The 15,184-nt window shown below is 44.0% G+C and overlaps 2 protein-coding genes across 4 annotated transcripts in view; one reads left to right on the top strand and one right to left on the bottom strand.

Annotated features, from left to right (window-relative positions):
• The window catches only part of CACNA2D3 (calcium voltage-gated channel auxiliary subunit alpha2delta 3), a 795,368-nt gene that overhangs the window by 138,714 nt on the left and 641,470 nt on the right, over window positions 1–15,184 (bottom strand). The gene's annotated exons all lie outside the window — the stretch shown is intronic.
• LRTM1 (leucine rich repeats and transmembrane domains 1) lies at window positions 2,242–13,186 on the top strand. The gene is made up of 3 exons (XM_047777094.1): window positions 2,242–2,837; window positions 6,155–6,751; window positions 12,639–13,186. The coding sequence occupies exons 1-3, from the start codon at window positions 2,831–2,833 to the stop codon at window positions 13,070–13,072; spliced, it is 1,038 nt and encodes a 345-aa protein (XP_047633050.1). The 5' UTR covers window positions 2,242–2,830; the 3' UTR covers window positions 13,073–13,186.

Raw genomic sequence — 15,184 nt, 5'->3', positions numbered from 1 at the left:
GTGGGAGAAGTCAATCAAGACTGAGGTTCAAGGAGACACCTTGCTGATAGACGACACCACTTCTGATCATTTGTTCTACCAGTGCACTTAACTTGTATCCCTTGGTCCTATGAAATAGGCATTCTACAGAAGAGGAAGCTGAGGCTCGGAGAGCTTCTACAGTTGGCCCCAAACCACACGTCTTTCTACTATAAGCACCATGGAAGTGCTATTCCTCATTTATCCATATAGCCTGGCTGTAACTGTAGGTAGCTCCTACTGCCCGCAATTTCCCTGTAAGTGTCCTGGCCTTCTAGGCCCAGCTATGCTGTCAATAGATACATCTTTTTCAAGACTCTGAGTCCATGAGACTTGGACTCTAGCTAGGCCCTGCAGGACACAGCTAAAGAGCTCTGCCGTGAGCCAAAAAGACACTCAAATTCTTTGTTTGTCCAAGCTCCCCTAAAGTCTATAACTACAAAGCCTTTTAAGCCTACTCAAGTGTTCTGACTAGAAGGACAAGGTTTTAGACATAAGAGAGCCCTAAAGATCATCCTCTCCAGCCTTCTCATTTTACAGATAAGGAGACAGGGTGCTGGATATGTCCAGCGGGGTGGTGGCAGTTGGGATAGGGGACAGCTGGCTGGGTAGAGCAGTGACGGTAGTGGCTAGACAGCAGGATCGAGCAGGGTTGGCAAACCATAGTTTGTGGGCCAATCTAGCTCTCTACCTGTTTTTGTAAGTAAAGTTTTCTTGGAAGCACAGGCCCACCATTTGTTTACAGAATGTATGTGGTTGGCCATGTGCTGTAACATCATTGAATAATGATGATAGACATTGTGTGGCCCTTAACGTCCAAAATATTTACTATCTGGCTCTTTCATTAAAAAAAAAAAAAAAAAAAGTAACTGACCCTTGTAAAAGACAGAAGAATACATGCTGATAGAAGTTATTAAAAGCTTTCCAATTCCTAGAATGAGTGTTAGGTTCACAGGTGTTTGTTATATTATGACCCATGGGTGGTCATGTATCACATAGGAATAACTATTATTAAATTTCTGTGCACCTGAAAGTAGACGGATAGGAAAAAGGAGGGAAGGAAGGACCCATCTAGCCCTTATTAAGATTTAGATGGCTCTTTTTTGCCTACACCTGATTTCCCCATTTATTTTGGATGCTCAAAGAATAGTGGAGAGAAGGACCAAAGACAGCAGGCTGGGTGAAATAGATTTTTCAGGAAGGAGGCAGGATGAGGGTCTTGGGATCTGTGAGGCTGGAAGTGGCCTGGCCAAAGGATGAAAGGAGTCCTGAAGAGCAGGCCATTAGGAGAGTCACAATCTGATTTTTTAACCTCTTTCCCTAGGGGCCTTTTCCCTCTGGTTCCCTCTGGTACCTCCAGAGTAGTACGAGGGGCCAGGTCTCCTGATCTTATGTCAGGAACCCTCTTCTGCCTGCTGAGTCAAGGCTGAGTCCAACGAAGCATTGTAGACATCCTGGAAAGCACTCTCCTGGGTGGCTCTCTGGGCCACGACATGCATTGCTTTATGTAATCTTGGGAACAATCTTGTGAAGCAAAATCTACTGCTATCCCCATGTTAGAGACCAGGACACAGGCTTCCCGCTGGGCAAGTCAAGCTGCCCCGAGACATCAAGCTAGTGAATGGTGACACTGAATTCAAATCCAGACCCAGCTGACTCTGAACCTCAAACTGAAAGGCCAAGGATCCCACTTCAAGCTGCAGCTTTAACAGAGAAATCCCACCTCAGTAAATGGCTGGGCATTTGCACATTCAAAGAAACATTCCAGTCCCCAGTGGGAACGTTTCCAAGGGCTTCAATTAGAGAACAGTCACAGTTCATTGACGCCTGATGCTCACCGGGGCGGCTTTATTGTTTTATATGTGAAAAATGAGGAAAGGGCCAGAACCTCAGCATCAGGGACACGATGAAAGATTGAGAAGTATTTCCAAAGGCACGCAAACCAAAAGGTCAGTTCAATCGGTGGTGGTAGAGGGGGGAGCAGGGGCGGTGAGGGGCGGGGGGCGCGGGGGGGGGGAGGTGAGAGCAAGCAAAGAAGCAGCTGAGAAGTATTTGTGGCACCAGGGAGAAGAGGTTGTGATGTCCACAAAAGGAAACCATGGCTATGAATTTCAGGGCATCAAGACCCTGTCAACACAGCTAATCCCCACGGATGTTGGCTGAATAAGCCTTCGATGACCAAACAGTGCACTGTGGAAACCATGTCAGCCTCCAGCAGGCCAATTTGTCCTCATATTACACACTCTGCTGGCTCTGCTGCTAGACCCCCAGATGGAGGATCCATAGGCGAGCCTCCCCCAACCCGATGAGGTTTGACAAAGCGTGGTTAATAAGTCAACAGAATTCAGAAACCAGGACCGGATTAAGAAGGCAATTTTATTTTGGTGCCCCGGACTTCAAGCAGATTAAATAATCAAAAAGCCTGAGCCTGAGCCATTGGGGTCATGTTTGAATGCTACAGCTGTTCACTGAGGTTTGACAAACATTCTTTCTGTGGCTTGTTGTCTCAATGGGAAAAGCAGTGATGATCTTGGGGAAGGTGACGCTTTAAGTAAGAAGGGGGGGCACAATCAAAAGATTCTCTTACAGAAAACAATCCCAGCCAGATGGAAACAGGGGAAGGGCTGCTGAAGTAAGTGGTCCCCTGAAAGCGACAACTGTTCTCTGCATTGAAGAAAAGTGCAAGCAGGATTCAGAAAAAAAAAGTGAATGAAAAGCTGGACTCGGAGTTTGCCATGGCCTCGGTTTGTTGATCTGCAACTTAATAAAAGTGGGCTTCAGGTTCAGCGGGTAAGCCTGTGAAGACTCAGTCATGGAAGGTGAGCCATGATTAATCCCCTCGCGCCTTAGAAGGGGGATCCCCTCAGGAAGGTATCTGTGGGAAGCCTATTTTCAAGTTGTCTTTCTCAAAAGACCAAACAGATGTAAAAAAATGTCTCTGAGAGAAGGATTTATGTTGTGCCATGTTGGGTCAGAGGAAGGGGGTGGAGACCAATGGACCCAGTCATGAACGGAAATGGCCTGTCATGGGCCATTTCATAGAAAACACAGTCCTTCAAGTTGGAGTTCATATATCACCCTCTTGAGGGGTGGGGTGGGAGTGGGATGATTTTCTGCAACTAATTCATGCTTGAGAACCACAGCTAAAGTGAGGGGTGAGACTCTCCTCTGAGTGGATGATGCTCTGGCACTAAGATTTAGATTATTTGCAAAAGCACAGATAGGAAAACGAGGGTTTTGCTATTTTGTATGTTACAAGAGGGAATGGGGCTGTGATGTTTTGTATCCCTTGATCTAAACTAAGCTTAGCACAATCTCCTTCAGAAGGCTTTCCAAACATCTTCCCTCTTGCCCTAAAGAACTGTTTGCAGCAGCAGAGAAATGAAGGAACAAAGGGGAAAAGGCTCTGTGTATTTGACAGCTGCACTGTACATTTCCCCAGTTAAGGCCAAAAAGACAGACAAACAAAAACCAAAAAACCTCTCTCAAGAGTTTTCTTTATGAGTAGATAACCATCTTGAGTTTTAAATACTATTGCCTGGGGAATTGCCGCTGGTAACGAACCTGACTAGTATCCATGAGGATGGAGGTTTGATCCCTGGCCATGCTCAGTGGGTTAAGGATCTGGTGTTGTTGGGGAGCTGCAGCGTAGGTCGAAGATGCAGCAGGGATCCTGCATTGCCGTGGCTGTGGTGTAGGCCGGCAGCTGCAGCTCTGATTCAACCGCTAGTCTGGGAATTTCCATATGCTGTGGGTGCAGTCCTAAAAAGAAAAATAAATAAATATTATTGCCTGGCCCTGTGAATTCCTCTACTAATTTAACAAAATGTCCTTGATGGATGTTTGCCATATTTTGAAATTCAAGTCTCAGGAAATAAGAAGGTACTGATAGACTGGAGACTGACTGGCAGCATGTAGGAAAATGTCATCTCAGCATCCTCTCTGAACCTGGCAAGGAGGCTCCTGCTGATTCTAGAGACCCTCGTCCATATTTCTGCATGGCCAAGGAGCTCTGTGCATGGATGCCTTCTGCAGCATCATTTGTCATGAAAGAAACTGCAACAACTCAAATGCTTGTCAGTTCAGGAGTGGCTAAATATTAAATCTGGCTCATGGCCTCACCATAGAATACTCCACAGAAGTTAGAAGGAATGAATGAACTCTCTGTATATCCACGTGGATAAATCAGTTTGGGTAACTAGAGCAAATTGCAAAATGAAACATGCTAATGATTACATTTATGTAGATTTTTAAAAATCACTATGTAAAGACATTATTAGCATGTGCATGTATGTGTGTTTATGGGTGCGTGTGGGTTTGTGTGTGTATGTAAAAGTATTACAGGCAGTAAAGCACAGCATGTAAGAACCCTGACAGACTCTGAAAGCAGATTGCCTGGGTTCAAACTATGATTTGACTACTTAGTATTTGTGTGATCTTTAGCAAGCGATTTAGTTTTTCCGTGCCTCAGTTTTATCACCTTTAACATGGGCATAATAATAGACCTCAAATTACAAGGTTATGAGGACTAAATTAATTAATATATATAAAGCACTTATGGGGTACCTGGCTGAAAACAGGAGCTATAATGCTATTTGTAATTGCTGTTGTTATTAAGTATTGTTTTTAAAAGGCTTGGAAAGATATACTAGTAATATTATGGAAGTTCATGCTGGAAAACATGATGTGGGTGCTAATCAAAGGGAGTTCAACGGTATCAGTTATGCAATGTTTCTTTGAGTTAAAGAAAAAAGAGATGAAAGAAATATGGCAACCTGTGGCGAATTCACAGGAACATGGGCGTTTACTGTATTATTTTTAATGCTTTTCTTTGTTTCTAAAACCTCTTGAATTTAAAAAAAAAAAAAAAAAGGAGTTATAGACAGGAGTTCCTGTCATGGTGCAGCAGAAACGAATCTGACTAGGAACCATGAGGTCTCGGGTTCGATCCCTGGCCTCACTCAGTGGGTTAGGGATGTGGCTTTGCTGTGAGCTGTGATACAGGTTGCAGATGCAGCTCAGATTCTGTGTTGCTGTGGCTGTGGTGCAGGCCAGCAGCTGTAGCCTCCGATTGGACCCCTAGCCTGGGAACCTCCATATGCCATGAGTATGGCCATAAAAAAGCAAAAAAGCAAAAAAAAAAAGGAGTAGAAACAATCATAATTCATGGGTTATATCCCCGAAAATACGGTCATCAATTTGTTTTGTTTGGTTTTGGTTTTTTCGTTTGTTTGGGTTTTTTTTTTTTTTTTGCCTTTTTAGGGCCACATCCGTGGCATATGGAGGTTCTCAGGCTAGGGGTCCAATCAGAGCTACAGCTTACACCACAGCCACAGCAATGTGGGATCTGAGCCGCGAATGTGACCTATACCACGGCTCATGGCAAGGCCGGATCCTTAACCCACTGAGCAAGGCCAGGGATCAAACATGCATCCTCATGGATCCTAGTCAGATTTGTTTCAGCTGAGCCATGACAGGAATTCCAAGATGGCCATCAAGATTTGTAAGAATTCTTCTGGCCTACCCTATCTAATATGGACCACCAGCACCACATGGCTATTTAAACTGATTAAAATTAAATGCAAATAAAAATTCAGTTCCTTGGCTGCAGTAGTCACATTTCAAGTGCTCAGTAGCCACATGTAGCTGATGGTACGTGTTGATACGGTTATATTAAATACTAGATAAAGACCATTCCCATCTATTGGACAGTGCTGATTTGTAGCATACTTTTAAAAAATGTGAATATCTGAACCTCCTAACATTCTTCTAAACTTCTAGTCCCAGATAATTTGCTGCATTGTACAAAAGGAAGGCATGTGCCCTATACAATATTTTTTTCACCTTACTATTTGATATTCTATGTCTCCTGTCTTCTGATTACTGAGCCACGAAAAAAGAATCTTGTCCAAGGCTACTGGCAATAGTTAGCACAGAGCTGGCAACAGTTGATGATAGTGGGGATGTACCCAGTCCAGCCCAAATCTCCTAAAGATGGTAAATGATAAAACCTCTTTTCCCGGCTATGGAAGGAGTTCGCTGCTCAGAATCACATTACCTGTGAATTCAAAGGGGAACAAATGCCAACGCCACTCACAAACTCGTTCCTATCCCAATTTCTTTCTGTTTGTTGTAGGTGAACTTTCCCTGCTTTCAAGTATGATTTTCCTGCTCCCGGTGGTGTGTGGCTGCCCAGAGAGTTGCCGCTGTCACTCACCTTCCAATTCTGTAGACTGTAGCCGGCAAGGTCTGGCTGAAATCCCTCCTGGTTTGCCTCCTCAGACTCTGACGCTGCACTTACAAGATAATCAGATACACGAGCTTCCGGCTTTTGCATTTAAATCCGTGCCAAAGCTCACAACCTTGAACCTGTACAACAATTCTCTTTCAAATCTGACTCCTGGAGTTTTCCATGGACTTCAGCACTTGAGGATCTTAAACCTAACCCAGAACTCCCTGCATTCCCTGGAAAGCAGGCTTTTCCATTCCCTCCCACAGCTGAGGGAGCTTTATTTGTCATCAAACAACATAAGTCACCTTCCTACATCCTTGGGAGAGCACTGGGAGAACCTAACTGTATTTGCAATTCAACAAAACCGGCTTCAGCAGCTTGATCGAGCCCTCCTAGAATCCATGCCCAGAGTGAGGCGTTTATCTCTCAGGGACAACCTCTGGAAATGCAATTGCTACTTGCTCAGTCTTAAACTCTGGCTGGAGACATTTATCTATAAAGGTTAGTAATGTCCTATTTCAAAAGTCCCCGTTTGTGTGTTACCAGCCTAGAATGAACCTCAACTGTTCTCTGTGTTAGAAGGAATGTTGAAGAGTATACAAGGGGTCCATGTAAGCTTTTTCACACTGATAACGCTTCATGGTATGACAGAAGAGGCAAATGAGTCATTAGAAGGTGTTTACATTCAGGTAATTAAAATCATCTACAAAAACAATTCATAGAGATTAACTTTCCACTTTTTGATTAGCAATACCACGAAGTTATTTATCTGGAAACTGTAGGCCCTTAAGAGAGCGCGAAATTCGATCATCACCTAAATAACTGCTCAACTCTGAAGTGGCACCAAGTTCTGATTTTTAAGTGTGATTCAAATGGGGGCAGGGCATCTCTCCTTAGGACTTCCACCCTCTCTGTCTGCCTCTGTCCATCTAACAGCTATGAATCTTCCTAAGATCACCCCTTCTGCTTTAGCAGATACCACTGTTACTGAAACTAGATACAATGGGGGGGGGGGTTCCCTCTCCAAAGTTACTTAGTATTTCGTTAACAGAATGTCAAAAGCAAAGCAAGAGATCTCAGAATATTAAAGATGAGGGATCTAGAAATCACTCAGGTGTCAGTGAACCATAGCTGAAGAGCAAAATCTGGCCCCCCTCCCATTTTTGTAAATGAAGTTCTGTTGGAGCACATCCACACCCATTTATTATGGACTCTCTGTGGCTATTTTGCACTATCAGGGCAAAGTTGAAAAGTTGAGACAGAGACTACGGCAAAGCTTAAAGTATGAACTATCGAGCTCCTTATAGAAAAATTTGCCACCCCCTTCTTACTCAAAGCTAGCCTGTTATCAATGGGAAATGGTAGCCCAGGGATGTTCAGTGACTTGACCAAGATCACGAGTAGAAAGACAGACAAGAGTGGCCTGAGTGGTTTAGGCCTTGGCCTCACATTCTTTCCTCTACATCATCACTGTACTTCTTTCCTCCTACCCTTTAAGCATCATTCGGTCATTCTTTCATTCATCCTATACTTGCGTGCCTCTATGTGCCAGGGATGGAGGCATGGAGAAAAGGTCAACGAATAAGGAACTCCCTACCAGCATGAACATTACATCCTGACAGTAGAAACAGATGTTAACTAAGGTATACACATATCCATGGTCACAAATCAGTTAATGGTAGAGGTGGAGCAAGGGGAGCGAGAGTGATGGGACAGGGATTTTGTTTCAGATGGAAAGGACAAGGAAGGCCCCTCCAAGGAGATGACTTGGAGGAGCAGAACTACAACAATGAGGGGAAATAAGCCAGGAGATAATTGGGGGAAAGTAAGCTTGGCTTGACTGAGGGACAGAAAGAGGGACAAAAGAGTAGCTATGACAAAGGAAGGGAGGAAGAGAGGACAGAGACACAAATGTTCGGGTCAGGTCATGGTGGAACAGGCAGAGCAGCCTGAGACATTGAGATTTTATTTCAGGCAAGATGGAAATCCCTTAAAGAACTTTAGTCTGGGAAACATTATGACCTGATTGCATTTTCAAAGGCCACTCTGGTGACTCTAGGGAGAGGAGACCAAAGGCTGCAGAAGAAGCAAAGGGATGAGGGAGAAAGTGACTTTAGTCATCCAAGGAAGAGATGGGCGATGAGAAATGATCAACTCTTGGAGGAATTTAGAATACTGAACTGATAGAAATTACTAATGGGCTGAAGTGGCAGATAAAGAAAAAAGAGTGTATCCTGGGAATTTCAATTATGTTTTGTTCTTCAGGAGTATTCAGATAAATGGTGATGACAGTAGTTGATGAGGGGGAGGCTAGGAAATGGGGGAAATGGGCAAGTATGTGTGGAAGGTGGTAAATCGAGAACTCGATTTGGGCAGGTCAAGCTTGAGATGCCAGTATATATCCAAGGAGTGCTCTGGAGTTGGTATATACTTGAGCCTATAACTCAGGAAGACATCAGAGCTACAGACATGAATTAGGGAATTGAGAGAGTCTAGATGGTTGCAGCAGTTATACAGAAGGAAGCGGATGAGAGCATCCGACTCCAAATAAACAATACTGAATTAATAATCTCTCTCAAAAATGTAATAGCCAATAGCATGTCACTACCCAGCTAATCTTTACAAAGACCTACCACCCAGGTCATTTAATAATGTAACAAAAATCTTTCTTATAGGAGGTTGCAAATAAAACTGTTATGTAAACCTATACATATGGTATAGGTGAAGCGGCTCTGGCCATTGCATTCTGCACTAAATGGTAAGCATGGGCTAAACTGTCACAGAAAATGGTTTGTATCAAAGAAAAATATTTCTTGACAAAAAAAATAGTTCTCAGGAATTCCCATCATAGCTCAGCAGAAATGAATCTGACTAGTATCCATGAGGACGCAGGTTTGATTCCTGGCCTCGCTCAGTGGGTTAAGGATCCAGCCTTACTATAAGCTGTGGTGTAGGTCACACACATGGCTTGGATCTGGCATTGCTGTGGCTGTAGTGTCGGCTGGCAGCTGTAGCTCTGATTCGACCCCTAGCCTGGGAACCTCTGTGTGCCCTAAGAAGACAAAACAAAAAAAAGAAGTTCTCAGGTCCAGGAAGCAACATGAGGTAGGATATAGCTCCCCCTACTCTGCCACAAACTCACTGCTGATCTTTGGTCCTCAGTGTCACCAGGTGGAAACTGACAATATTAAGCCAGGGAGTCTCTAAGGCCTATTCTAGTCCTCAGATTTCATGATGTGGTTCACTGCTCCCTCATGGCAGAGCTGCCCCGCCCAGATAACAATCTTCCCCTGAAGGAAAGCAACATTTATTTGGGATAACAAGACCTAAGTGTCCCAAATTAATGAAATAAACCCCCCAAATAAATGCTAATGTAGAAGACCATCTAACTACTGATGCATGAATAAAGGCAAAATAAGGGAATAGATACTACACTGGTTAAAACCTTAGTTCCTATCAAGGAGCAACAAAGCACACAGAGGATGACGCAGGCAATTTTGTGGCCTGGAAGTGTCCTTCATGGTTCCATTGGCCAGAACACAGTCACATGGCCCCAGTCTAACTACCAAGGGTGGTGAAATTTCATCCTCCCATGGACCCAACAGCCGCAAAATGTACTCTGATCCATACATAATAATGCATCCTTCACAACAACATGAACAGAGATTTTGTGATTAGCATTCCTCTCTCTCCGTTCATAAGTAAACAAATCATCTTTACGTTGATAGCTAACTGTATCAAACATTCATTCTGAGCTAGGAATAGTGCTAAACACTTGACATTTTATCCAGCTGAGTCCTCAGAGCAATCTTAGAGGTGAATTTCATTATGACCCTGTTCTCCCATTTTCCAGATAAGCAAGTACAGGCACAGAATAATAAAAAAAAATTGCTTAGGGTCACAGAACTAAGTAATGGTCTTCTACCAAGATGGAGATTAAGACCTAGTAGCAGCCAGATGAGGGATAATGAGTGTTTGGCATACTGGAGCTCCTTGCATTGGCACTTCCATGAATCTAGAAGGGACTGAGCCCATCAAGCTGTCATCCAGAGATTTGCCTCCTGAGGTTGTGGCTGAAGAGACAGTGCTAGAAGGCTGGGAAGCGAGTCCTAGCTGAGGATACAGAAGGCCATGAAGCTCTTGGTGGCCACAATTCCTGCCTCATAGCCATATCCCAGTTTCCAGTCAGTGTTTCCTCCCAGCTCTGGGTCCCAAGGCCATGCCTCCCACTCTAATATTAAACAGCAGGAAGTCTGGAGCTGGAGGAAGACAGAGCTTCACCCTGGAGTGATGGGTGAAACACTTCAGTCTAGGATAGGACTAAGCCAGCTGGTGGAATCGCTAGTCCCACAACAGGTGGCCTCTCTTCCCCTGGTAGAAGTCCCAGTGCTCTTTGCTTGGGTTAAGTGTCGTTACTTCTTGTCAAGGCTCCACACTTCCTTTCTGACTCTCTGGCCTTCTGCCTTACAACTAGCTTCCATGCAGAATATTGAAATGGTCAGTGTGACAAGGATCCTTGATCTTGGCGCAGCCTGAGAGAACTTTGGGCTCATCCAGAACAGCCACGCCACACCTCTGGCCTCCTGTACCTCAGCTCAGGAAAGGAAAAAGTTCCTCTGTTACCTTTTGGCTTTAGAGTTGAGGCTCTTGCCTTAGAGGATCACTGGAAAAGCCAGGAGAGGCCCAAAAGGCTATGGCAATAGGTGATTTACTTTAAGCAGTGAAAGTAAGAAAGATATGGCTTGAATTTTGCCATGGCCATGATGTATAACCTTGGCCATGATGGGGCCTTGGACTGCAAACTGGCCCCATCTACTAACAGGGCCATGGTAGGACTTGGCTTATTTATTTATTTATTTATTGCCTTTTTTTTTTTTTTTTTAGGGCTGCACCTGCGGCATATGGAGGTTCCCAGGCTAGGGGTCTAATCAGAGCTACAGCTGCCAGCCTATGCCAGAGCCACAGCAACACCAGATTCAAGCCACATCTGCAACCTACACCACAGCTCATGGTAATGCCAGATCCTTAACCCACTGAGTGAGGCCACAACCTCAAGGTTACCTGGTCAGGTTCATTACCCACTGAGCCATGACAGGAACTCCAGGACTTGGTTTATAAGGTTGAGATAGAATGGATGGGAAGGCATTTTCAAAACTCTAAAGTGCTCATATAATGGAAGGTTTTAATAACACTGAAGTGACAACCTCCCACATGGGACTTTTTGGTATGATTCACCTACACTGTGTACAAAGAATCTGCAGCCTCTAACTTGGCTAAGAGCGGTGCCAGGCTTCACAGCCATCCAGGGGAACTGAGCCACAGGTCATAGGGGTGAGGTGCTACTGAGGGTCACTGTGTTAACTCCACTGACTTCAGAGAGGACAAAGTAGAGACAGGTAGCGAGTGTAGTGGAAATAACTGGGATCACAGGGGAGGGCTGGGCCTGGCTGTTGATCCATCCCCTTATGACCTGAATGACCTTGGACAAGAATTACCCATTATAGCAGAGTTGTAAAACTTATCTAACAGGTCTTTGTAAACTCTCAACTCAGATACAAATAGGATGTTTTCACAGAAACATATTTAGTCAGAGAAGTTAACCTGCCTGAGGTCAAGTAGTAAATTGGTGATCAAATCTGGCCAGAATGGAATCTGTTAGCCCAAGTGCTCTTTCTAGAAAAGAACGTCTAGGCACTCAAATCTCCCCAGAACAACAGTAGTCATCATACCCAAGGAAACCAATCCCTTTACAGAGACTGGAAATTGAGTCCCATCATCCATTAGAAACTCTCTACTCAAAGTATGAAATGTTTTGAGGTCTGGGGAGATGTGTTAATTGTACTTAATCCCCACGAACTAATGTCATCGTCAGATATTCAGGCACACAGAACTCTCACAAGACCACTGACCATCCTATTTGGCATCACTGAAGAGTGTTGGTAGAGATGGGATCTTTGTAATGAATCCATAACATCACAAGAAAAGACACTGGTTTTATTTATTTACCTTTTACATCTCCAGCGGGAATCTGGCACAGGAGATTTCTTTGGGGCGGGGCTCATTAGAGGTGCACAGCAGTGCCCTCAGGCTTGCCTCCAGTGCCCCTTCCTGTCAGCTTTTGCATTGTTTTTTCCCTTGGCATTTAGAGGTGCCTTGGCTTCTAATGAATTCTTGGTCATACATAATTGCCCATTTAGTGTGTGTCATTTTTAGCATCTAGCCAATTTAGAAATCCTAAAGTCATAAAATATGGTTGTTAAATTCTTTGACTCCAGAAAAAAAAAAAAAAAAGGTGTTTTATAAATTCCATTTGCCTGTTGGAGGTTGAGGATTTAGGAGTTCAGTGGTATCAGGCTCTGTTATCATTCTTTGTTTTTGTTTCTTCAAGGAGGAATAATGGACAGTGTCATCTGTGCGTCACCGGATATCTGGAAGGGAAAGGACCTCCTTAAAATCCCTCATGAGCTATACCAGCCCTGCCCTTTTCCTTCTCCAGATCTGGAGTCCTCACAAGTGCAGCAGCCAGGTGCTGTCCACCAGGTTGTCCCCAGGCCCCCTAAGAGCCACGGTGTGGGGGAACGAGACCACTGGAAGTGTGAGATCAAACCCAAGCTGAGGCCGGCCAATCTGCGCTACGCCATGGCCACCATCGTCATCACTGGGGTTGTATGTGGGATTGTGTGTCTCATGATGTTGGCAGCCGCCATCTATGGCTGCACCTACGCAGCTATTACTGCCCAGTACCGTGAGGGACACTTGGCTCAAGCCGATGAGCCTGTGAAGACAGAAGGAAAGGAGCTATTTGACAGCTCACCAGCCTGAAAGCTTTCATCTCAAATAGGAATAATCATTTTAGGCCAGAAGAAAGTGTCTGAGTAGGGCTGATAGTTCACTGTTATTGCCTCATTTTGATTTTTCCAAAAGAAAAAAAAAAAAAAACAATAGATTTTTCTGTCCAAAAAAAAAAAAAAAAATTCCTGGGAAGACATTTACATTGAGATTTAAAAAAATACCATAGTAGAAATAGGGATGATACTTGTGCTCTGTGCCTGAGCAGTTATTACAATTCTTATATGCAGGGAAGGCTATCCACAGAGAAAGGGAAGATATTTCTCTTTCAGGTACTCTTCCCTGCCTTAAGCTGCTTTTTACAAAGCAGCAGAAATACAAACATGCACACCAGTCAGCATTCCTGGGAACTTTATGGTCCACTGGAAAGCTGCCCAATTTTGAGTGCCTGGGAAGAAGTTGGCCATCTTACCCAAGGGGCACTGAGTGCTTTTATAATCCAAGTTCATGCTAGATCGGTGATACTTTTTGATGTTATGTATGTTATATATTTAACGGGAGCGTCTGTTGGTTGGGGATTTCATAGCTTGCCACAAGAATCAGATTATATTTAATTTTCTAAATCAGAAAACCATTTGGGGCTTTCTAGGCCACAGAGGAAAAGGAGGGCTCCATGGCTGGATAATAGGACCCGGGCCCGGGGTCTGGGGAAGTTTTCTGATGCAAGGATAAATAACATATAAACAAACACAAAGAGGATGGGGAGGCGGAATTGGGGGCACGTATTCCTAAAAGGCCATATCCACCAGGCGATTGGAACCCTCCATTTATAACTCTCACAGCAGGAATGAATTTAGGGTGGGCTGAGAGCGAGATAATGGCCTGTGTGTATCTGCATCTACGTACACAGTATGCAGAGTGCACAGACTTGTACAACCACACCCACACATAAACATACTCGGAGCAATCAGTTTACCCACTAATGAAATGCAGCCGTGGCAGGGTGGAAGCCAGCAGCTGTTGACCACCACCCAGACTGTCTACTCAACACTCTGGGATAGGAAGTCAGAGGAAGTCTGAAGAGAGTGGGGAATTATCAAGAGGCGCAAGATATGTGGCAGCAGCTATCCCAAACATTATTTAGGCCGGGGTTTAAAAAAAATCAGGTATGGCTTGCTTGACTCCACAGAGTTGCATGCAAAGGGATTTTTTGTAAATTGAATCATCATTTTAATGCAGTAGGGGAGCTCACTATTTAAAGGAACCTTTCATGGAATCTTTCTGTAATGGCAATAATTGGCTCCAGATTTATGTGTTCTGTGAATTTGCATTTTCTCATGCTAGATTTTCTTAAAGTGGAATCTACCTACTCTCTCTCATGATCTTCCACCTCATACTTAGAGTCACCTGTTAGTATTAAAATCATTTTACACAGAGGAGTTAATGACTTGGCAAAAGCAGAGAATGGCAAATATAGGGCAAGCTGTCCCTCCAGAGCCCTTAACAGACATCATTAATCAATCCCAGCACTTCTCCCAGCTCAGCCCGTGATGTACCACAGATGCCTTTTTAAGACAGCACTGTAGGCAACCAGAACTAATCAATTGGAATTGGTTCAAAGGATAAAACACATTTGCTATTCAGGGTACTGGCTCTATATGCACCCCTTCAGGCCATGTAAAACTTGTTTTGGATCCTAAATCAGTAGTCCATTCCCTAACCTGGCATGTGAATGGGAGGTCCACACTGGCAGGAATATTGTCTTTCTGTCTGATGTGGCCAAAGCCTTGCCTAACAGTGTAAAGAAGTTAAGGAAAACAGATGGATGGATTGCAGTTTATTCTGCAGGACACACATATCACAGAGCCCATCTGTACCTGCCCACAGTGCTTCACAACGAGTGGACCCCAGAGAGATCCACAAGTTAAATATGGACCACCTCTTTGGAGCAGTAATTTTGCTAAATTATTTTTCTGGGGGGAAAAGTATAAATTTGATGTTAATTTTTTCTGAATATTAAAATAAACCAGGATAGAGTAAAGAGTAGATTGAAAAAGAAAGCAAAAAGAGATCCCAGAGAAAGCCAGGTGTCGAATCGGCTCCATCTTGAGCACTGGTGCCTCCTGTTTGCTCTGTGCCTCAAAT

The sequence above is a fragment of the Phacochoerus africanus genome, chromosome 1 (assembly GCF_016906955.1).
Source record: "Phacochoerus africanus isolate WHEZ1 chromosome 1, ROS_Pafr_v1, whole genome shotgun sequence".
NCBI classification, from domain to species: Eukaryota; Metazoa; Chordata; class Mammalia; order Artiodactyla; family Suidae; genus Phacochoerus; species Phacochoerus africanus.
This window is presented reverse-complemented; position numbering and strand designations above follow the sequence as displayed.

Coding starts and splice junctions, on each gene's coding strand:
- LRTM1 (XM_047777094.1), top strand. Junction 6,752..12,638: donor GGAGACATTTATCTATAAAG/GTTAGTAATGTC, acceptor TGTTTCTTCAAG/GAGGAATAATGGACAGTGTC.